General features: G+C 39.1%; 1 protein-coding gene across 1 annotated transcript in view; it reads right to left on the reverse strand.

Annotated features, from left to right (window-relative positions):
* The window catches only part of LOC126248103 (polyamine-transporting ATPase 13A3), a 176,701-nt gene that overhangs the window by 107,425 nt on the left and 43,085 nt on the right, over nucleotides 1-26,191 (reverse strand). Inside the window, exons 3-5 of the mRNA XM_049948774.1 lie at nucleotides 26,091-26,170; nucleotides 13,170-13,337; nucleotides 5,854-5,924 (exon numbers count right to left, since the gene is read on the reverse strand). Coding sequence (XP_049804731.1) covers nucleotides 5,854-5,924; nucleotides 13,170-13,337; nucleotides 26,091-26,170 — 319 coding nt within the window. The remainder of the gene's footprint in view (nucleotides 1-5,853; nucleotides 5,925-13,169; nucleotides 13,338-26,090; nucleotides 26,171-26,191) is intronic.

Raw genomic sequence — 26,191 nt, forward strand, 5'->3', positions numbered from 1 at the left:
CAAACCTTCAGGTTTAGTGTGAAAGGGTATCAAGACCCTAGTCTGTGTTCTACAGATGACACTGAAAATCTAGTCCTGAACAACATGGCAAATTGCAACATTTTGGCTCAGTACTTCAACCAACTACTCAACTGTGATGAGACAACAGAGAGCTTACTCATCTTCCCTATTGTTCAATGTCTGTCTAATTCTCAGCCACCTTGTAATCCAATAATTAAGCAGATCATAGAGAACATGAAAGAAAATGAAGTAGCTGACAAAGATCCTATTATGGTGGAACTACTGAAGCTATTTAATGAAGATTCTCTTTAAAGAGATCTGGAGAATAGGTACAACAATAGCTAAATGGCAGTCGGTACTTACCCATAGGAGATAATAAGAATGTCAACAATTTTGGGAGTATATCAATAGTGCCTGTTCCTTATGAGATTCTTTCTAAGGCATCATAAACACAATAGGAGTTCAATGTAATAAATGGTTGGTGAGTACCAGGCTGGTTTCAGAAAGGAGTGCTCCTATACAGAACAAATTTTCAGTCTGAAGAACATCATCAGATATAAGACTACAGGGAGGCTTGACTATGTGGTTGTATTTGTTGACTTCAGAAAGGCATATGTGATTAACTGAGAGCCATTACTAGATATCATGAAATAATTTGGAGGGGATGATATGTCCAGGAACGCGATTAAAGAGACTCTCACCTTTACAATTCTAAATGTGAAATTCAAGAATGACATTTCACAGACCTACGAGGTAAAGTCTGGGATCAGGCAAGGAGATGGATGTTTATCTGTCTGTTTTCAGTTGTTTCTTAGAAAACATTATTCAGGAATGAAGAAAAATGCTGAACAAAAAAGGTTGGAGATGAAGATAAGTTTTAGTTAAGGCCCAAATTCAAAGCAGTGTATGTATATTGAATGAATGGCTTTTGCAGACGACATGGCCATTTTTGCCAACAACATCAGTTAAGAGCTCAGGAAAAAAAACCATCTTGAGAAGAAGAGCGTCAGTGATGAGCCAGAATATGTGGTAACTGACAATAGGAAAAACTGGAAGAATCAAGATGTTTGAGTACATACATGAAGTAATCCAACAAAATGGGCTAGAGCACGAAATGGCCAGTATCTAGATCCAGAATTAGAATGGGTGTATCAAGCAACTAAAAACATATATAAGAAAATGCTGAGTGTAGGAGCCAAAGTAAGACATTGCAGCACTGTTGTATGATGAGAAGATTTGTATGTTATGGAGAAGCTGTGCATGAATCAAAAAGGACAAGTCAACCAGTTGCGTAAAAGGGAACACAAGATACTATAGAATTTCTTAGGCAACACATATGTTGATAGAAGGTTTGAACGGGGTACAATAGAGTAGTGTACAGCAAGATGGAACCAATAACTACAACAATTAAAAGGAGAAGACTACTTTCCTATGGGCACATCCCCCATGTGGATATATTTCACAAAGAAAATCAGGAATTTTCTAAATCCGAAGTCATCTAAGTTAAGATGGTTCCAAGAGTGTGAGAGAGATCTATAAGAGGTGAACATTGCTGCAGGCAAAATAAATTACAGGGATGCTGTCAGGATAATAATGAAAAGCTATCAACGTTTTATGGTACAATCAGATCCCAGAAGATGGAAAGAGCCTTTAACAGAGAAGTAATTAAGAAAGTGCTGGTTCATAGACTCAAGTGATACTAGCAGAATTTTGGTACCACGCGCCGCGGAATTTGAATCCGCGCCAGACGTCATGGACGTCGAAGACCCATAGAGGTTGCTGCACCGTAAGCTGTGGCGGCGCGTGCCTCCTGGCCCGCTTTTAGTGTGGGGGTGCCACAGTGGAATACGTGGTCCCAGCGGCCAATAGCGGCGCCCCCGAGAGTGTACTTAAGCGCCGGCCACTCGCTCATCCAGTCAGTCTGATCTCGCTTACGTAGGTTTACACCTCGCTTGCGCTAGACTGCTTTCTTCCTGGTTCGTGTACGAGTTTGTTTCCTTGTGACTCTGTTGTTCGGTCTTGTCATATTCATTCTGTCCTACATTGGTCGTGTCCATCCTTTTCCGTTGTGTTGTTGTTCGCGGGCCTCTCCGCGGGTCCCGCCACACCTTCCGTCAGTGCTACCCCGCGACCATCCTGGTCGCAGTTACAACAAGAATGCCAAAGATGGCAGATGAACAAGATCTAGGCACTGAAAACGAAACTGGTTTTTACACCCATTCCACAGCAGCTCAATTCGCAATTTGATTGGTGTGGGGGGAGGGGGGCAGGAGGAGGTGTATAATATGTCACTCACTCTTCTCTGTATACAAGTGTCATTTTTTTCCAAACCCTATAAAGCCCTTGAACTAAAAGGAAGTGATAAACAATCAAGCAAGTAAGCAATGATTAACAAAGTAAAAAAAAGAAACAAACCATAATAATTGATGATGGCCCATGGAGCCACTACTCCAATTGTCCCATCTTCCATCACATCCTTGCATCTACATCCTATACCCTCAATTACCTCCCCCCTCCAAATTCCAGTTTCAGACTTACCACATGCACACACAACCATTTATGCATAAAAAGAGAAAGAAGAGACAGAGGGCACATTTTTTAATGCAATAAGAGTCAAACCCTTTCACTGTACCTCACTTATTAGCTAATATGATAAACAAAAGAGGAATGAATGTCACATTCTGATTGAAAACCACAAACATAATAAGTCTGAATAGTTCACTAAGGTGATTGACAACATTGAAAAATTATACACAAACAGAAAATAGATGTTTGTGTATGAACTAGTGATGTGTGAGGTTGTAAACAATGAAATGTTTGTTTAGCTGTTAGAGAAACAAATGAAGTCTACTGTTGATTTAGAAATAGATCCGAGATGAGACAATTTTGAAAAATAGTGAAATTAATAAGCATTAAAAATCTGGGAAATATGTTTCAAAAGTTGTTTACAACATAAATAACAAAGGTTAAAACTGAAAGTCAAATGTCCAAAATATTTTCAGTAATATTTACCACATATCTAATGCGTTTATTACTTCCAGTTCTGCATCACAGACACATTTCACAACTCAGTTATCAAAATCTTACAGGCAGAAAAAACAACAGTTCCAAATTGTATTTCTTCAATTCTCTCCACATCACCACCATCCCTTTACCCATTCACATTTCTTTTCCATCATAAACAAGTAGACTGGACTCAAACTTTGTCTTCAGGTCCATCAATAATCACAGTATATCCAGTACATGTACTTCCTATTAGCAGTGTACCTCTCAGACAATGATACCCTTACAAGTCATACTTAGTTTTTTCTTCCTCCACTCTGAAGCCTGTTTTTGAATAAGATACTGTCCATTCAGGCAAATGGTGGCACACTGGGACTAATGCAGCTTCACCAGAGCCCCGTCAGCCGTCACTCTTCAGGGTTCCTGTAGGGTTTTTACAGCTGTTACAGCAGTGCAGAGCACAGGGCATCTTTACTGCATTTCATCCCTACAGGCATTCCCCTACTCCGTGCCGTTGCCCGTCTCCCGCGAACTTGGACGTGGGGTTGGCCTTCTGGGAGACACTTTGCACGTAACAGAAGTAAAATCATTAAGATAATACTCCATCCACAGTCATTTCAAGCTCCATCATACTCTGAAGGAAGCATTTAATTATGAAGCTTCATTTTTAGTTACTCTCCTGTTTTCCCAAACTATTACATCTTTTACTGTGAAAAAGTTTGAGGCAACAATCTGGCACGATAAAATACTTCCTTTGACCACTGAAGATGTCTGCTTACACAAGCATTGTTATGAAGAAGATAACTCCAAAACAAATAGTGAACATCAGTGATAGCTTAATATGGAAAGTTTTTGTGTAAGTTTACTGTGTCAGTAACATACCCAATATTCCAGTAATTGTGTCCCAAATAAAGGAATCAGCAAGGAAAAAAATCTATGTGCCCATTTTCTCCTACTATTTTTAATTGCTAGCAGGCTTTAGACCAACCACAGTAGATATCAAAATCTGACAATGACATGTGGTAACCCAGTAAGCCAATATGTTGGTTTAAATAAATAAATACTGTGGGATTGTCTGTAGTTTTTGAGTATCAGTATGTTTCATCAAGAATCCAATGATGGAAAATCCTACATATATATGAGGATACTTCATTACTCACAAAATAGACAAAACACACACACACACACACACACACACACACACACACAAACACAAACACATTATGGTCATGGACATGTATTGGTGTTGACTGAATTACTATTAAAAACAAACCAGGCAAGAAAACAGTACTTCATTAATTATACTCCTAAATAGGTCAGTAAAAAGTAGTACAAAGCATTAAAATGAAGCTCTAATGGGGAATATGATCATCTCAAACAAAAATACCCACTTCTGTAATCTGAAATTAAGATATTGATCACGTTGGACTTATATGCATTGTTAGCTGGATACATCACTCTACAAAAATTTGACTGGTTTCACTTGCACATTACACAGATCTCAAACATAGCATTTCAGTAAATGTTAGTTTTGGCTATTATTATTCGAGGTGCAACATCACAGGCCTTCATAGTAACATTTTTTCCTTAATTTACAGTAAATGATATATGGCAGAAATGGGCTGTTATCTTCTATTTTTCAGTCTATGGCCATTTATTTAGGATATTAAAATAACTGAAGCATGTATGTTCCAGAATATGTTATCTACATTTACATCCATATTTCACAAAACACTTTCTGATGTGTTGTGGGGGCTACTTGTGGTACCACTATATCTCTCAATTTTTTCCTGTTTAATTAGCAAGGTTGTTAAACATCATTTATGTTATGTCATTTGTTACTACAGTGAAAGAAGTATATTAGGCAGTGTGACCATAGTGGTTTAGCAGGTAGAGCACTAGACTCTGGCCTGGAGGTCACAGATTTGATCCTTGATAGGGGTGGAGTTTTTCGTTGTCCCAGTCTCTCCAGTATGCCCGCAAGTCCACTCAGTCTCTATCAAATGAGTACCGAACATCTTTCCTGCGGCAAAAGATGGCTGGAGCAACAGGCTTGCCACCCTACCCTCCGTATCATCGCAGCGAAGAAAGCCTGTACTCTACCTACAATTCTGCCAGTAGCCCAGTCACAGCTGTGCACCACAGACTTTACCCTGTTGGCATTAGGCAGTAACGATCCTTTGGTTTGTAAGGCTCTAAAGTTGGTATATTTTCTGACAGATTTTTTCCTTGTAGTAAAGGTAGTGATGTCATATTTCCATTCTTTGTAACACACAACACTTTACCATCAAATCAAATGGTGGTGCAGAAGCCCACCAAGATGTGATGGTAATGGAGCACTCGTGATGTCAACTAGCACCCAGCTTATGAACTCCATGCTCCACAAACCCTAACCCACCCCTTGCTTGCTGACCTCCCTGATGTGCTCTCAATATGGTACATCCAGTATTTTACATTACTAATGCTTTTAATCTTAATTGTTCTTATAGCTTCAGTTTTATTCTTGAAATACATCCAGCTTTATGTAGTTCTCAGAATATTAAGAACATCCTCATCTTTTCTTCCTATATCCCTTAGAAATTTCAATTATTATATTCAGTCAACACTGGTTAAGTTTTCACAAGAAAAATGTATTAATGATGCTCTACTTTTACATTCTCATGATGGCTGCTGTCATTGTACCCTCATGGTACAGCACAAATGAATTGTAGGCTCCGTTTAAAAAATTATATTAGCTCTGCATTGAATCTAAATATCAATAACTGATGAAACAGAGTAATGAGCACAAGTGGAACTTTACACTTTTTAGTATTCAGTCAATTATAAATTATCTTAGACGTTACAACTCACAAGGCACTGTCAGCTCTCACTGTTTTCACTGTCTTCACGTAGTACCGCCGATGTCTTTTGTGGTACTGCTCCTATAATGAAATCAATAACACAGAAGTGAATCAGCTACACACTGGAAACTGCATAACTTCACTCTGCAAGTGCAGTAGTGGTAAATTACACACTATTACATTTTTACAGTATGAAACTTGTGAGTGAGATGTAAAAGTATATTCCTGTTTTTACCTCAAACAACTAAGTATATATGGTGAACTTATGAATACATGAATTATATAAAATGGGAATACAACTGAGAAAATAATTACAATTACAAATACTCACCTTTCTGCGTCTTCGAATATAGGAATTATTAGACATGATACGAGAGAAAAATGTGCGCAACATAATTAGGAAAAGAAAAAGTGTGAGAGCACAATGAATTTTAGTATTAAAAAGCAATAAATAAAAATAACATTTTATCAGAAACTCCAAAACTGAGATGCAGTTGATAACACGCTATACACATGATCCAAATTGAGAGTTTTCAAATCACCTCTATCATTATTTTCTCCAAATTAGCACCATAAGAAAAAAACCAGTTTTCCAGAAGTATGAGAGTAAATTTATGACTCTCTCTCTCTCTCTCTCTCTCTCTCTCTCTCTCTCTCTGTGTGTGTGTGTGTGTGTGTGTGTGTGTGTGTGGTGGGGGGGCACACATGTGTGAAAGGAAGAGAGGGAACTCTGAAGGAAGGCTTTTTCCAAATATTACCCAATTTCAGGCATGTTAACACTACAGTACAAGAAGAGAAGAAGAAGACGACGACAATGCAACAGAAGTAAATAATACTACAAAAAACAGCAACTGTACTACTTGTAAATGGTTACTGGCTTACCTTTTTATTATCTGTATTTATACTGGGATACAGATAGTTTGCATCAAATAATGTGATTAATTCCAAGAGAAAACACAACTAGTGAAGTAATCAGTCTTCTGACTGATTTGATGTGGCCTAAACTTTAATGAGCTATGACCATGGAAATTAAAATTAGAATACTGGGTGAAGTCTTTGGTATCATCTGAACTTGTTTAAAAGATGTTTGTGGCACAAAAAAAGAAAATAAAATACCACAGGATTTAGCAAATGAAAAAGGGGGAACTTAGTTGATAAACTCATTTATCTCGTTCCAAATTAACACAGACATGTAACCAAAAATAATATTATTTGTGTTTACATCTAGTTTTATATAGTAAATATAGTGGGTGATGAGAAACAGAGATAAACGGACACAACAACAAGGCATTCCCTTTAATGAATAATAATGATGATGACAATTTTGTTAATCTGTACGTATAAAAAAAGAGTTACAGTTGATAAGAGCTTAATACATTTGAGTCATTAGAAATAGAGCATCAGCTATTGCTCTGTCCCAGAATTTACTGACCTGATTTAGGGTAGCTACAGAGAACCTAAATTAGTTGGCTGTTTTATATAGATTTCAAAACACATTACTATGATAATGGAAGGCCTTGGGTGGGATACAAATAATGTAATGATTAAAGATAATCTGTGGTGTCACCGCCAGACACCACACTTGCTAGGTGGTAGCTTTAAATCGGCCGCGGTCCATTAGTACATGACGGACCCGCGTGTCGCCACTGTCAGTGATCGCAGACCGAGCGCCACCACACGGCAGGTCTCGAGAGACTTACTAGCACTCGCCCCAGTTGTACGGACGACGTAGCTAGCGATGCACACTGACGAAGCCTCGCTCATTTGCAGAGCCGATAGTTAGAATAGCCTTCAGCTAAGTCAATGGCTACGACCTAGCAAGGCGCCATTAGCATTACATTGCATGAATCTACAGAGTCTCACTTGTATCATCAAGAACGCTACCTATCTCTAGCCTGCGTCAGTAACGCGTGCCTTTCGGCTACTTCAGAGTGGCGTGGTTGTCTCACTACGCTACAACATAATCAATCCCTCACAATATTCTTGAGGCACTGTGCAGCTGATAGGCATGTAGGCAAGAATGAAGACATTTGTTGAGATTCACCTTCTGGGGGAAAAAAAATCTTGTTCAAAAGCTCAACAGCATTTTTAGTCTTGTTTATGTGTCTATCAATCACTCAATGTCTCAGTTATACGATGAGTGATTATCTTTACCCCTTATATTGTTTGTAGACTTCCACAGATTCTTATTAAGGTATCATATCTACTGTTTGGAAAATCAATAAAAGTAATTAAATATTCTCTGTTGAGACATTTTAAATACTGATAAGATACTTGTCACATCAGTGTAGCAGATATGTCCTAGTTAATGTTGAAAGACACAAGTAATGGAATGAAGGACGGGAGAAAATCAAACCTGATGCCAGTACATAGCTTACTTCTCACAAAAACTGCCAGGTCTCACATTCCCATGCAGCAAGTATGAAAACAATTACAACTTTCTTAAGTTCTCATTTTGCAAAGCAATGAAGAAACTCGTCCAGGACACTGGTGTGCAACTCACTGATCAGTAACTGTACATCATTCTGTCTCCTTGCATTTCTGGCTAAATTCTCAAGACAGAAAATGTTAACATCACCACAATTACAGTCTAAATTTACTCTTCTGTGCTCATTTAACACCTCTTCGTATCTGCAAGTCATCTTGATGGATCCCAGGTAACTCTCTCCCTTTTGCCGTGCCTTCCACACCTCTACTATAAGAATCTCATTAGTTTACTTGTCTTGAGTGATACGGGGTGATCTGTCTTATGGGCTGTTACTATGGGGCTACTAATGTCATGTCCGGGGTGTACTACAGATGCAGAAAAAGGTGCTATGAATAAAGTGCAAGGTTGGTCCAAAGGAACATTGTCGTCCCTTATTCATCAAAATGAAAATGATGACAGTGATAAATATTTACATTTATGCATCACTGATACATGCTAAAAAGAACAGAACAAAATTTAACACCAGAGAGAACATACACTTTCATGACACCAGAAATAAAGAGAGCACTGACATTCCTAGACATAGGCTGACAAAAACAGGCAACTCTCATAAAGTGAACTGTTTGAAATTATTTAAAAAATTTCCACATACTGCACTCAATACACCTTTCAATAATTTTCAAAGTAAACTGCACAAATGGTTAATAGACAATCCATACTACAGCCTTAGAGAATTCTTGATATTTGTAACATAGAAATTGAGTATTAGCGGATGACTGCAATACTGTACAATTGATTAATGTAGCATAAATATTTTGTACTTGTAATGCAAACACTAACCAATATAGTAAATCTTCTGTATCTTGACATTATTATAAAGCCTATTTCAATGCATGTGGTCAATGGCAAATAAAGAATCTGAATCTGAACTGCTTGAAAGAAAGTGTACTGGCTGCAAAGATGTACACATTAGTGTTTGGTATGAGCTATGAGCATCTGGCAAATTATTCTGTATATTGTGGTTTTAGCCTTGACTTGGTGATGCATCATTCATCTTGTCCCGCACACACCTGGCATTGTTTTAGAAAGAGTACTTGTACAGCTGGTATAGTAGACAAGTAATAACCTTTTATTGAGATCTGAAGATGGTAACCATGCTTACTGAAACCAGTAATCGACAATAATAGTTGTTTACAAGCAATCTTGCCTAAGAAGTTCACCTTCTCTCAAGTAATAAGAATATCACATGACACAACTGCTTTCTTCTCTGTCACCTCTAACATTCCTCAGAGATGTCAATAATGACCCTATGTGATTTCTTGTCAGTTTGCCATTCAACACTGAATCACAATGAACTCCTTATTCATTTTACAAGCCGAGTAATCTCTAAAATAAATCACTCAATTAGGTGATTATTACCTCCGCCCTTTTGACAGTTTCTTTGGCTTCCCTCTTGATTTGTTGGAAGTGGAACATACTAGTGTTTTAAGATAGTTTCTACCGTAGATATACTATGGACTTCCTCTGTCATCTGACTGGTCATGGGCCTTCTTGCATGTATAGTAACTCTTGTGCTTTGCTCATACTAGTTTTGCCTTCACTTAATTGCTTGCTGTTCTCAGTGGAGATATCTAAATCATCTGTTCGCTCTATAATGATCCTACTTTTGAAACTTGTAATTTTTCAGAGATGTTTGAGATTGTGAGAGTAATACCTTCAAACAATCTTCCATGGATTTTTCTTCAAATCTGTGGAAAACTTTTATTTTAGAAGCTACAGTCCTGCTACTCACTGCTATGTAGTTTCTAATTCAGGAATAACAAATACTTGATGACACCATATTGTAACAATATAACTTCAGAAATCTTTAACATATCCTCAGTTGTTGTGTAGCTTTAAGGCATGACATTTAATACAGCTTCACACATTTTCTGCTATCACTACACACAGACATTTTTCTTCCTTCCTGGAGGTACTGATTAACAGCCACAACTACTGTGGATTCTTTCTGTTCATCCATTGTTGCTTCCTTTGTAAATATCCCACTACTCTAGTAGAGTACTGCAGCTATTTTTATGCAACAGACCAAAGTCTTCATCTGATTAGTTTATATAAACTCTCTCACTTGACTGCATATTCTAACTTGAGAAACATGACATCATTTCACCAATATATTGTGTCATAATCAAAATTGCTCACTTCACCAAAGAAGCGTCAAAAAGCATATTTTACAACTAAGCTTCCTTTCCTCTATATTTAAAAATAAAATCTTGAAAGAGAGAAAGAAATGAAAAAAAAGACACCTCTAGTTAAAATAAGTTCCAAATCAAAAACACATCACACTATGTGAAAGACAGTGTGTTACTACTTCTTGCAGTTATGTGGGGCCCTGTGTCTTTGAGGCGTCAAAGTGTCATTATTTCAGTTCTCAATCTAAAATTACTTTTAGCCACCATAATTTGTGAGCTTCAGTACTTTTGCCCTAGCTAATATAATAATTTCACTCTGTGAGTTCTGTATGTGATGCGCATTTTGGAATGTAGCTTCAACATTTAGCACTGATATTTGAGTTAATATGCATTTGATGATGCCAGTCTTGTTATCAGAATGTTCACTACGGATGACAGTAAGGAGACATGTCTGCTGCTGTACATGGGACACTGTCACATATTTCTGGCTCAACTTTTCAAGAGAATATCAGAAGCAGAAGCTGTGCCCCAATGTGGAACATACCCCTCCCTCCATCATCAGTTGCCAGGAGAGAAAGTTTTAATAAGCATCTAATGTGGGATTAAGAGAGCAAGAGCAAGAGAGTGAGTGAGTGAATGAGTGAGTGTGAGAGAGAGAGAGAGAGAGAGAGAGAGAGAGAGAGAGAGAGAGAGAGAGAGAGCAAACACATGTCACAAACAATATATTTCCTCTCTTTCTGTGCAGAATGTATTGCTCAGTCACCTTTTTATACAGGGTGTTACAAAAAGGTACGGCCAAACTTTCAGGAAACATTCCTCACACACAAATAAAGAAAAGATGTTATGTGGACATGTGTCCGGAAGCGCTTAATTTCCATGTTAGAGCTCATTTTAGTTTCGTCCACATACGCTCAATGGAGCACGTTATCATGATTTCATACGGGATACTCTACCTGTGCTGCTAGAACATGTGCCTTTACAAGTACGACACAACATGTGGTTCATGCACGATGGAGCTCCTGCACATTTCAGTCGAAGTGTTCGTACGTTTCTCAACAACAGATTCGGTGACCTATGGATTGGTAGAGGTGGACCAATTCCATGGCCTCTGTTATATCCTAGCCAGTAATGCCAACCGAGCCTGCTGCCAAAAAGGTTGGCAGCATCAAAGTCCGGACGCCGTCCGCATAAGCAGCGCCAGTGATACAGGAAATCGCCGCAAGTCTGCGCGCGCCACCGCTGGCTTCTGGCTTCTTAAGCGCTGGAGTCGCGAGCGCTAGGACAGTACTGTATTCGCCGCTCAGTTGTATACTCGCCACCGAATTGTGTACCTGCTAGTCAGTTGTGTGTTCATCACAGCAGAGTTGTTGTTTGTCGTCAGCCGACGCTGACCTAGCCGCACCGACTCAAACTAGACAGATTTCTGTAGACCATGTTCACCACTGTGTTCTGTATCGTCGTTAATAAAGATAAGTACCGACTTTCATTTAATCCGAGTGTTTGGGTTTTCATCTTTCTGTTCACTGTTCCAGCGGACCGGTCGGCCCGCTATTAAAAGTGTGGCGGTGACTTCGTAGGCCGTTTCTACAGCGAAGTGTTGTCGCTACGAACGCCGCCACAAAAGCCTCCACGCTCTCCTGACCTGAACCCTCTTGACTTTCATTTATGGGGGCATTTGAAAGCTCTTGTCTACGCAACCCCGGTACCAAATGTAGAGACTCTTCGTGCTCGTATTGTGGACGGCTGTGATGCAATACGCCATTCTCCAGGGCTGCATCAGCGCATCAGGGATTCCATGCGATGGAGGGTGGATGCATGTATCCTCGCTAACGGAGGACATTTTGAACATTTCCTGTGACAAAGTGTTTGAAGTCACGCTGGTACATTCTGTTGCTGTGTGTTTCCATTCCATGATTAATGTGATTTGAAGAGAAGTAATAAAATGAGCTCTAACATGGAAAGTACGCGTTTCTGGGCACATGTCCACATAACATATCTTCTTTCTTTGTGAGTGAGGAATGTTTCCTGAAAGTTTGGCCGTACCTTTTTGTAACACCCTGTATACACACTACTATCCACCTGCATAGCCGAAATCGTAATGTAAGCCTGTGTGGTAGGCTGGTTCAAATCTTGGAGATTGAAGAAATTTTCACCATCAGTATTTAGCTGGCAATGGGAGGGGATGTGGTGGCATAAATTCTTTATCACTACACTTTGTGCCAATACCTGGATTACATACCATAAATCTCTACAACATTTCATGAAATGAGAGCATATGCCACTGTTGGTGGTGATTCGACTGTCAGATGGGGACATTTAAGCCCAGCAGACCCTAAGGTGCCATTTGAGAGGAGTAAGCCATGTGAAAGCATTGGGCTTAACCCTCCCCCTTATCTCATCATCATACAACACAAACGCGATGTCTCACTGCACACACCAATTACGGTCACCTACAATCAACAGGTATACTTAACGCACAATCCTCACACTTCATGAAGGAAAGGTGTTGGTGGGCAAGAATGAATGGAAAATCTTTCCAGGTAGGTGACTAAATCTATCTCTCGGGGTAACCTAGTCAGTAATGCCATACGATAATCAGTCAATACACACTACTCTAACAAGGTACAACCATTTCTTTATGTAAAAGCATTCTCCCCTCCCCCAAGTTTACATACAGTTTTATAAACATATCCATCAATGACTACTTACAGCAACCAACACTTTCTCAGCACTCTGAAGTGAGCATCTTTTGTGTGTAGACTTGAGCATCCAGGTTGGTTTCCAGTGGAAAAGTAATCTTGCTAGTCCACATGTGAGCAGTATCAGCGTCCATGTCCCAGCAGTTTTCCAAGGACACTTCTTGTATCCATATATTTCCTAAGGAAAATACATAATTATTAACTATATGCCAATGACATAATGACAAATTACAATTCTTTTGTTATAATGCTATTCACATGGTGTATATGACCCGGGACAACCGGGAAAAACCCGGGAATTTTTTCATCCGGGAGAAAACCGGGAAAAACCCGGGAATTGTTTAGAATTCCGGGAATTTTTCATTGTTTTGGTTTTCAGTTAAATTTTTGTGATATTGACTGGTAAGAACCAATATTCTAACAAAGGATATTACTGTATCCCGCTACTGCAGAATAATACTGGGCAACAAAACATGAACAGGAGAAAAAAAAAGAAAGAAAATAAAACTTAGGTTGCAAAGGAAATGCGCCGTATACAACAACAAAACAGTACTCATACAAGCGTCTGCCAACAGCAAAGTGTGTCAAAGGCTTTAGGAAGACTATTCAATTGCCTCCGATAAGCATGGCGTGACAACTGTTAAAATTAGATTTGTTTGAGCTGTTGCGGGCGGGCTCTTGCGCACGCGCAGTTGAGTCACGTATGAGTAGTACCTTCTCCCGCTTCTCGTTCCAGATAGGTGGCTGGGCACCACTACTTAATATTGCCCCAGTTCTGAAATTAGTAAATCTGGGGCTGATGCAAAGAGCAGTCTGAGTTGTGGTGGGTCGTCTCCACGTGGCCTGTTTACATTTAGTCATTTTGATGTTTCCTCTTCATTTATTGCTCTCACGTTAAATGATAACAAAACAGATTTTTGCGGCCGGGAGCTACCAAATGAATTAAAAGATGTTCACGTAATTACGGAGGGCTAAAATATGTTATTAGTTTTAGATTTTATTTCCACCTTTCTGAGAGTCAAACATTAATCGCCTTACAGAACAATGAAGTTATTTTGGCCAGTTTGCAAAAGAGATTTGGCTTTTATTATTCTTTTCTGTTGAGGCAGTCAACTTATTTGAAACGAAGTGTTTAATTTCACACTATTGGCCAGTTTCAACTGTTCGCTGCATTTCAAGTGCACTTATGGCATTATGCCATAATAAAGAATCAAACATGAGATAATACAGTACTGTTACTCCAAGAAAATTTGTATACGAATATGCATTTTAAGCTGAATTATGCATTTTAGTATGGTTCACAAAATTCCGACACTCTTGAAGTATCCTCTGATGTCTTGTTTCAAAATGGTTCAAATGGCTCTGAGCACTATGGGACTTAACTTCTGAGGTCATCAGTCCCCTAGAACTCAGAAGTACTCAAACCTAACTAACCTAAAGACATCACACACATCCATGCCCGAGGCAGGATTCGAACATGCGACCGTAGCAGCAGCACGGTTCCTGTAGCGGCTAGAACCGCTTGGCCACCCCGGCCGTTGATGTCTTGTTTCTTTTATGACATAATGTAAGATCTTTTAATGTTTTACACGTGCGAACATATGGGCTTCCAGTGTCATCGTAGCTGCGCAAGCGTGGTGACGGTTGTTATCTGGCGCTCTCTTACAACTGTTGAAACGAACCTCTTTCTAACTGGTCGCATGAAAATATTGCGAACGGTGGTTTGAAAAGTGTTACATTCAAAGGAGATTTCCTTTTACATAAGATGAGCTATGTGCGAGAATGTACAATGAATTTCTTAAATCACAAAGCGTTTGACTCTCATTTAAAAATCAACTCTTTGAGGATGACCATTTAGAAGAATTTTGAGCCCAGAAGATCAAACATTTACGTCGTTATCAAAAATTTTACTGGCACATTTGTGTGATGTATCTTAAGGGTAACAAGCACAAAAAAGATCAACATTATATGTGGAGGCTTAGCTTCTCTTCCATCTTATTAATCTTCGAGACCAATATTACAGGTGAATGCTATGTATATTAATTTAAACCATTAACATTTCTTTTTTGTGTGACGCTGCTTAAGAGTGATCTTGCTATTGGCTGACTACATCATGTGTCCTATGCTGTCATCAGCTGGCGAGATCATGTGACATGAGCCATGACTGGCTTACAAAAGTGCATCGCAATCTCAATTTCAATGCTACGGAAAGTGACATGTAGTGTTTGGTGGAATTCTAATTTATACCTTTGTAATACGAAAATATGCAGCGTACATGTTTCTGCACATCAAAGGTCTTTCAAAACGTGTTTTTCCCCCCTGAGTTACGTTTTCTAAAGTGCTGGGAAATTCTACTTTGGTATATAAAACCATTAACATTCATAGGATTGATGAGTTTTACAGTGCCGAATAAGAGTATACCGTCACTTAACACAGAAAAAGTGTATTTTCACCTGGAAGAAAGGGTATTTTTAACCAAGAAATCCGGGAAAAATCCGTGAATTTTTTTTCCTTGTCAACGTATACACCTTGTATTCAATAAAATTCATAAAGAAATCATTTGTGTAAACAATACGTATGTCACAAATGTCCAGCAAGATGTAAGCGAAACAGATGTATAGGATGAATAGGTGGATCTAATTTGAATACTGTTGTACAAGTGTTTTCCAGAAGACCAGAAAGTTTGGAAGATGATAAAATCTGAGACCAACTCTAGTACATATTTTAACACAGACATATAACCAACAACAATAAACTATCACACAGTTAATGTAGTCACACTTTGAGCTATCAGTTTAATGGCTTTGTTCTCAGAATTTGATTATAAAAAACTTGAATGCACAGTATTAATTTTCCACAATATCTATTTAATAGTTTGTTATGAAACAGCTTTTGGCTTCCTAGGCCACGTCGTATCTGGCGACGGCCTTGTAAGCTGAAAGTAGGTTCATAATGAACTATTAAACAAATATTATTGTGGAACATTAATACTGTGTATTCAAGTTTTTAATACTTCTATGTGCCTTCAAGATCAGACAGAATATTCAATAAATATGATTCGATTAATTTCTTTTTAACTTTACAACCATTCCCACCTTTTTACTTTATAAAAGTTTCTTTCAAGAAAAGAGGTGCTGGTGAAGCAACTGAATTATACTACTAACAACCTTTTCATGGAGTAAACCATAGTGGCAAATATACTGAATAAATGATTATTCTTACTGGTAACTGAATAATAGCAGCTATTGTTTGTAAATAACTGAAGAACAGATTGGTGTGAGAGACTGGTCAAACTCGTAACATGTTCTATGGTCTTCTCAACAGAGAACCTTTTCCCTCCAGCAGGTCATTAGCCTTCTGTAGAAATGACGCAATATCATCTTCACTGTGTGGGCAATTTTAAGTTCTCCAAATAACTCTTTAATTAATTTATATTCCATGGGATACATTCATGTCCCAGGTCCACTTTCTATGACATAAAAAGAGGATTTTCATTACATAATTTCTTTTTTCACTCAAGGCTTGGGAGCAGAGGCAAGTATTGCAAGTATTTTACCAGCAGCACACAGAAGATACAACAGGAGGGATATGCTTATGGAATAAAACATAAGGCTATGTCTTTGTTGACCTATTATAGATTTCTTTTTATGAAAATCTCTGTCACTGTTCAGGGGCCAACCAATGCATCTGTTGCTTTAACCCACATCTATATGCAGACAGGAATTTGCAGTGAAATAATGTTCACTTCTCACTTTTAACAAACTGAATTTATTGCAGAAAAATTAAGTGAAATGTCCTTTTCCACTATTCTCAACAGTTTACTATTAAAATAACATCTGTCGATGCAAAAATCTTAGTAAGCCAACCAGCATCATTTGTTCGCTGAACCTAAACAAAATCACAGAAAATATTTAAAGTGCTCCAGCAAACTTCTACACAGAAGTTCTGTAATCATGAACTAACAACATTTTTAACTGCAGATCAGAATCAAAGTTAACTGCCTAACAGTTCACAGATGTAAAACTAAGTACTGTAACCCCAAAGTTTTTCATAGTCTTCACACTAAAAATGTTTCAAATTCTTTGTGACAGACACTTGCAAAATATTTACAAGTCTCACCCAACCAGTTCACATGACACGAATTTTTCTAAGTGCACACAAATTAAAAATATTTCAGAGTTCCTCGCATGTACTTTTGCGAGTCCATGACCGAAGACTTAGAAAATATTTCAGTTACACACACAAGGGGACTTTCAGCTGCACATACATGCTGTCTGTACATCCTCTGCTCCAATTGTATGCTGAAATCCAAGTTGTCCCATGCAAAAAACATGCATATCTGACTTCTGAAAACTTTTAAACTGCAAATTTATTAAAAAAATTTTCTTTTTAAAATTCAGTCTTGATCGCACCACGTATGCTACAAGAACATAGGTGACCAGTTTTGGTCATATCGCATGACCATTATCAGACCCATGGCACCCTTCGAAGTTGGTATGTGGAACATTCTTCTCAGCTACTGTGATGTCAACTGGTCATCACAGCAGCTGAGAAGAGTGTTCCACATACCAACTTCGAAGGATGCCATGGGTCTGATGATGGTCATGTGATATGACCAAAACCGGTCACCTATGTTATTGTAGCATACATGGTGCGATCAAGACTGCATTTTAAAAAGAAAATTTTTTTTAAATTTTTTGATTGCTGTTCCAAAAATGTTTATTAAAATTGCAAATTTATTGTTATATATACATATCAAACATGAATTTGGAATTAAATTCCATCAACTTTTTAATGCTGCTTGTATTATTCATGTATCTTTAATGGTTTTCCCTCAAATAGTGTCTTTGCTCATATGGATGCCATTTTACATTGTTATATCACTAATAAAAATTAAACTAATTACAGTAATACATATCTAATACTTCTATTTACTAATGCTGCTGCTACCTTCACTATTTCATGTTTTATTTACAGGAAAATTCACTTTTTCATGTGTGGAATATACATTCAGGCCTGTAATTTGAAGTACATGATATTTACATATGATTTATTAGAACAGTTCAATAATGCTCACTGAGCCCTAGCCATTAACACTATGTTGGTCTGAAATGCTTAAGGCATTGGTGATTTATTACTATTTAAAGATCATGCTACATCCAAAACTTGTAAACTAAATCTCATAGTCAGGGTGTACCTTCACTCACGCACTCATCTAATATTTGTCTTTAAAAACCATATGAGTGGTTTCTCTGTCACTGATTTGATTTAGTTTTTATTTACAGTTCCCTTATTTCATATTTTCTTTATTCACTTAGTTTGGCCATAGCAGCTACCCTCCACAGTTCATTCAAACAGTTGAGTATTACCCACTACATGGCCTGTGTCTCCGGCTTGTTGACCTGCAGTCAGGATTGCTCATACTTTGAGCTCTGTCAATCGTAGTGTGTCAAAGGTCCTGCCACCTATTGACAGAGCTGTAAAGCTCATCTGGGTCGGCATGACCCCCTCAACTGTCAAACCTCGTTCTCTTGGCTGTCATAGCATTTGCCAATTTAGCTGCTAGCATTACAACAGGACACACGTACACGGCCGCATCTGTTGTTAAAGCTCTTCATAGGCATTTTCGAAATGTACCATCTCACAGTGAAGACTATAATTCATCGAATCTCACTTGTCGACTTTACCAAGCTCCCCAAGAGATTGATTCCAATTCAGTGGAAAGCACTGCTGCTGGCAGGTAGCAGATGCCCCAGAGGTAATTGCAACATGTGGTTCCGTTGCTGGCATTCCTTACAGTGGCTCACATAGTGTCTATCAGACAGATGAAGACCTGGCCAGTGGCACCTGCATCTCATACTTTTTAGAATCTTCACAAATATGATGTTGGTGCGTCATGGAATTATTACATGATCGCTAGGTTATACGAAATGGGATGACAAGCAACCATTTCCACCCCATTGGATAATATTAACTGTTCTGTTCATTAACTGGAATTCTCTTTCGGTTGGTTCCTCCTTCTTCAAGACTTCTATGGTTTGCTGAAATGATGGATATTCCCTCTGCTCAGCAGCAATGTCATTTAAAGCAACATTGACTGAGATTTCTTCCAAGCTGCTGTGTTCTGCCAAAGGGTTCCTTGAAGGGCAGCTGGTGTCCTAGTGCTTGCATTGATTTTTGTATACCACTGAGATATCGTATACCTGAAGCCTCAGAGCCCATCTCACCAGCCAACCCAGTGGGTCCTTCAGGCTACTCTTCCAGCACAGAGAATGGTGGTCCATCACAATGGTGAACGGTTTGCCAAATAAGTATAGCCAGAACTTGTTGACGGCACAAACATCGGCAAGGCACTCTTTCTTGGTTGTAGAACAGTTCCTTTCAGACTTGGAGAGTACTCTGGAAGCACAAGCTATCATCTTTTCAGCACTTCCTGGATTTGTACTAGAACTGCACCTACCCCATACCTGGTAACATTGGTGTAAAGTGCTGTGTCAGCATTCTCATCATACAATTCTAGGACTGGAGAATGTGTTAGGACTTCCTTAGTGAGGAGGCAAGATTTTTCTTGCAGCTCATTCCAAGAAAATTTGGAATCTCCCTGCAATAGTTCTTGTAAGAGATGTGTATTGGCACAGAAGTCCTTTATGAGTCAGTGGTAGTATGAGCACATGCTGTGAAAACTTCTCACATCACAAATAGGCCAAGGAGTCACAAAATCTGTGATTGCTCTTATTTTCTCTGGATTGGAACAGACCCCATCACCAATAGACTCAAACTCTTTAATTTCTTGTGTGTTGAAGATGCACTTTTTTGGATTCAGGCAGTTCAGGCAGAGAACTGCAATCTGAACACAGTAGACATTCTTCAAATATCTTGGGGGGGGGGGGGGTGGAAGAAAGAAAAGAAAACAATGACAATGTCATCCTGATAGCAAAGACATACTGTCCGTTTAAGGCATTGAAGCAAGTTGTCTATCATATGTTCCAAGGAGGCCGGAGCATTACACAGTCCAAACGGCATAACATTAAACTCATAGAGCAGATCAGGAGTTATGAAGCTAGTTGAGGAAAACTTTGCTCCTTTCACACAGTCTAGGCTGTCATCAATGTGCGGCAATGGATACACACTTTTATTCATGATTTTGTTCAATAGTCGGTAGTTGACACAGAAATGTCAAATGCCGTCCTTTTTATAAGGATCACAGGAGATGACCAAGTGCTCTTTGTAGGTTTAGTGATGTTATCTTGCACAATCTTCACGACTCCCTCATCAATTATCCCAATTATCCATTATTCAGCCACCGACAATCTATTCGAGTGTTGACTGATTAGTGGCTGATCCCCAGTATTAATGTGGTATTTTACCATGTATCACTTGGCCTGTCTTTTGTCCATTTTGGATTTGAAAGCAACCAAAAACTGACGCAGAATGGCTATCATTCGCTGACATTGCTGCTCAGCTAGGTCACATCCTTTTGGCAATTTTATAGTAGCTTTCTCCCCAGCATTGTCTGTTGTGGTAGTGGAGCACGATTCCTCATCAATGACACCAAGCTACCCTTCCTGGACTACTGTGTCTGTCCCTAAGCACATATCTGTAGGGATGAGTTGCTGCTTGTAACAATTAGTGATCCAAAGTTCTCCCTGACCACATACAAAGCTTATGATCATCACTGGCATGTAGATTTCTTTTGTGAGCCTGAGTAGCTTTTGGCAATTGACAAAAGCTTTACAGTTTACCTGAGCACCTCAGTTGATGACTGGAACTTGTCTCATTGATGACAGTGGGATAACAAAATCATCATTGGCAAACAGTGCCAAGCACAATCTTTGTTATGTGTGATTGCTGAAATTGCTTTATTACTCTGCAGCACTGATCTTCCTCAGTCTATGGCTGCTTGTAATCCCTGCAAGAAATCCCATATAAGAATAACATTATGACAAACAACAAATTCAAAAAGCTGAGTTCTGACATTGATATCTTGCAATACAAGTCCCTGTCAGCTGACCGTATTTTCCATTTGTGACTTTCACCAAAATCACTTTCATATCATAGAACACAGTCTTCTTTAGCTGGTGATAATAAGAACTCAACATTACAGGAAAGAAAACTCCTTAATCGGCAAGCATCTGAACAGGTTGGCCGTGGATCATGACGTTAATAAGATGTTCTGAAATCTTGGTGACTGTCATCCATTATGGACTTGCATCTGTGGTGGCTTCACCTCCATAGATGGTTGCTTTGCTTAGTTTTCCTCAATTCAGTGGCTAGGAGAGCGGCTGGTACACCTGTACGGCAATGGGGAATGGCTGTGCAATGTTGGGGAAGGAACTCATCCTGGGTACAGCGATAAAATTTGTCCAGCAGGTCGACTAGAATCATCTGCAGTCGACTGGTGCGAAAAGAACTGTTGAGATAATTGACATCTGATGGTGTAGTAGTAATTGAAAACATGTTTTCTTTATCTGCAGTAGTGTATTTCTCCAGGGTATCCACAGTGGAAACATACTGGTGTGTTGTCCTCTCTCCTCCAAATGTCTGTTCTTCTGCAGGGTGTTGTACTTGGTGGGGGAGTTAGTCGTTCCAGTGTTGGTCTGGTGCTGGATTGTTATCTGATAGCTGTGATGTAAGTCCAAGCTGGCCGAGACTGTTCTTCCTGGTGTGTTCAACTGGTGGGGGAAATTGATACAGCTCTTCTTCAACACTATCACCTCCTGCCATATGAGTTCAACTTTTATTTCTGCTAAGTCTTGCTTACATGGTGCAAAAGTTTTGGACCCATAAAATGCTGTATTTCTTCTTTTACAACAAGGTGTAGTTCATGGTGAACTGCCATAGGGATCACAGCCAGCAGTCTGAAGTAGCTCTTTCTTCTGATTCTTTTGTGTTGCATTGCCTCTATGCACTGGCACCACTTGATGAAGTCCTCCGTTGCTGTGACACCCTTTACCAAAAGAGCTTGGTACATGTCTTCTGCAACTCCTTTCATCAAATATGAGATTTCATCAGCTTCTTTCATATATTGATTCACAATGTGGCATAGGGGCAAGGTATTCTGTATACAGGACTGTGTCATTTCACCATGACATTGGGCCCTGTTCTCAAATCGTTCTTCTGCTATGTGGACTTCCATCTGATTGTTACCAAATGTTTTCTTCAGTTCAGCCCAAAATTTATCAGAGCTGTTCAACATCTGCCAGTGGCCTTGCCACAGTGGTGATACCTGTTCACGTCAGATCATCGAAGTTAAGAGCCGTTGGGCTTGGCAAGCACTTGTATGGGTGACCGTCAAGGTGTGCCAAGTGATGCTGGAAAGCGGTGTGCACTCAGCCCTCATGAGGCCAACTGAGGACTACTTGATTAACAAGTTGCAGGTCCAGTCATAAAAACTGATAACAACCGGGAGAGTGGTGTGCTGACTACCTGCCCCTCCGTATCTGCATCCAGTAATGCCTGTCAGCTGACGATGACAGGGCATTAGACAGTACCATTGGGACTTCTGAGGCCTGTTCGGACGATGCACCGAACTTCTGTAACCTGTCCTCAAACCACTGTTGGGCTGTGCCACCCAAGTAAAAGTATACTTCTGCCAAACACATTATGTCATCCCACCTGTTGTATGTGACAAGTCGGTTGATTCCTTTCAGTCATTCAGTGGGTTCTGACCACCATCTCCAGGAAATGCTGATGAGTGACTTCTGTTCACCTGACTTATTGCTATTTTGGAATTATTGGTCTCCCAAATACAGGGATGGTGGGAATTATGTACCACTTATATTCTGGCTCCTGTATAGCTACAGCTTTTACATTGCCTAATTGGAGCCACAGTGATGTATACGTTTTGAAGTACCAGGCACCTCCATCAAACAATGTCGTCATAACCAGAATAAAGTCCAAATCAGAAAGCAGGATCATAAATGAAGTGCAGTACTTGGCACTGAAAGCATGTTTATTACGAACACCAATACAGCCGGAACAAAATTAAACCCCTGGAAGGAGAGTGCAGATATTTACACAAAACTGAATATTTCAGAATGAAATAAAACATTACAAATGAAGGGTATTTTGAGAACCATCACAAACTGATAAATATTAAATGATAAACAATTGCAAGTTGTTGTGTTTGACTGGGTGACCCACAGCAAGCCAGCTTGTGATGCTAACTTGTATGCTACACTGCATGCAGCACAACACATTACAATATAATTGCAAAATAAATTAGTGGAAACTTTAATGTTACATCACATTAAAAAGTTTGTTGGGACTAGGTTTAATTCTTGACAATTGTATTAATGTATCTATTTTTTCTGTAAACTAAGCAGAATATGTTCTTTCACGCAAGTAATTAGTGACAAATTGTTCCATAAGCGTTATTAGATACAAGAAGTGTGAATATTTGCAATATTTTCCTAAAGCACTTATTTTGCAACTCTGCAGACCATTCCATCAAGTTCACCTGCTTTGAGGAAGGAAATTCTTGCATTTCATTTATATCGACAGAAAAGAGATCCATAAACCAAGCTTTTTATCAGTTAGATTACAGGAACTATTTACAAGAACTTTGTCACAATCCACAGAGTTACTATGCAAGACATCCAATAATCTGACGTGATGGTAAAATAGCCACTCTGGTAGATACAAGTGAATGCTGGAAGCTGAAAAATGAACCACAGCCACTGTTTAAGAACTGTCATTCTGATAGTTCTAACTACTTTATCCAAGATTCAGTTTTGTTTTGTACTTCTAACCTTCCTTTTTATAAATGTAGTAACATAGAATGAAAATATTTTGAACAACTTAGGTCTGCTTTTTCCTTCTGGTCAAAGAATAAAATGTACTTTTTTAACTGTAGCATACAGTGATTCAGTAGATGGCAATACGGCTCAAAACAGACAAAAACTAGCCCCCCCCCCCCCCCCCCACCTAAAAACAATGGTGGCTTTTCTGTGCTGTTTGTGGAAATGTATAACACTCCATTATAAATGCCAAAAACTATGAGTCAGAGAGTCTAAAAAATAAGTGTAATACATAATGTATACAGAAAACCTCAAATAGTGAACATAATGGTACAATAAATACACAGCTTGCACAAGGAAGCTATTCCATACTCACCATGCTCGGCCAGTCTCTCAACAAGTGACCACCACTGTGTGATTATTTCAAATGGCACGTACTTCATCAACAACATTTCTTTCAACTGAGTTATGTGCAAACTTTCACACTGAAGTTAAATATTAGCCAAGAATAAACAAACTGAGTGTAAATCTTAGAACATAACTCCTTCTAAGTTATTAGGACATGTCTAACAGGACTCTGATTTTCATTACTTCCACTGTAAGTTTTAAAATGGCACACTTTCTAATTTATTCCCATATTCTTCTCAATATACTGTTTTCATCAGTGACATTGCACTTTTTACAGTTTGAAACACAAAGATATACTTTTTTCATGTGTAGGAGAGAGCCTGTTTACACTAAACTAATGCTTCATTCAAGAGAATAGCAACTGAAACATCACTGGGCACAGAATTCCACTGAGGTGACAAAAGTCATGTGATAGCAATATTCACATATACAAATGGTACTAGTATCACTCGCTCAAGGTATAAAACAGTAGTGGACTGGCAGAACTGTACTCAGAACTTGTACTCATGTGATTCATGTAAAAAGGTTTCCGACATGATTATGGCCACATGACAGGAATTAGCAGACTCTGAACAGAGAATGGTGGTTAGAGCTAGACGCATGGGACAATCCCTTTAGGAATTTGTTAGGGAATTCATTATTCTGAGATCCACAGTGTCAAGAGTGAGCCGAGAATATCAAATTTCAGGCATTACCTCTCACTATAGACAATACAGAGGCCGACGGCCTTCAGTTAACAACTGAGAGCAGCGGCATAAGCACAGGGTTGTCAGAGTTGACAGACAAGCAACAATGCATGAAATACTTGCAGAAATCAATGTGGGATGTACAACGAACATACCCATTAGGACAGTGTAGGAAAATCTGGAATTAATGGGCTACGGCAGCAGATGACTGACATAGGTGCCTTTGCAAACAGCACGACATTGCCCTTAGGGACTCTCTTGGGCTTGTTACTGTATCAGCTGGAACCTAGATGATTGGAACACTGTGGCCTTATCAGATGAGACATGATTTCAGTTGGTAAGAGCTGAAGGTAGGGTTCAAGTGTAGCACAAACCCCACAAAGCTGTGGACCCAAATTGTCATAAGGCACTGCGTGAACTGGTGGTGGCTCCATAATGGTGTGGGCTGTTTTTACATGGAATGGACTCGGTCCTCTGGTCCAACTGAACTGATCATTGACTGGAAATGGTTATATTCGGCTACTCGGAGAGCATTTGCCGCTATTCGTGGACTTCGTGCCCCCACATAACGAGTGAATTTTTATGGGTGACAGTGTACCATGACACAGGACACAATTGTTTGTGAGTGGTTTGAAGAACATTCTGGACAGTTCAAGCAAAGGATTTGGCCATCCAGAATGCCCGCAATGAATCCCATTGAACACTTATGGGAAATAATGAAGGGGTCAGTTTGTGCACAAAATCCTGCACTGGCAACACTTTTGCAATTATGGACAGCAATAGAGGCAGCATAGCTCAATATTTTTACAATGACTTATTGAGTCCATGCCACATCGAGTAGTGCACTACGGTGGGCAAAATGAGGTCCAATACTATATTAGGAGGTATCCTATGACTTCTGTCATCTCCCTGTATGTCCACTACTAAAGCACAGACACAATACAAAGTCACTAGTACATAACCAATAACAAAATAGTAATCTGTAATTTATACATATAACGTGTCTACACACTAAATTTTCATTTGAAACAAGAACTAACAAGCTCCATTAGTAAACAAAATGTTCCTCAACAAAAGTTATGATGTTTTAGAACATACCATTTGATCTTCTTCCCCATAGTTAATGTATTCAAAATCTGATTCTCCAGGAGGGGGATGTGTCATTGTGTTCCCTGTACCTGTGGATTAAACCACCATTC

The sequence above is a fragment of the Schistocerca nitens genome, chromosome 3 (genome assembly GCF_023898315.1).
Source record: "Schistocerca nitens isolate TAMUIC-IGC-003100 chromosome 3, iqSchNite1.1, whole genome shotgun sequence".
Taxonomy (NCBI): domain Eukaryota; kingdom Metazoa; phylum Arthropoda; class Insecta; order Orthoptera; family Acrididae; genus Schistocerca; species Schistocerca nitens.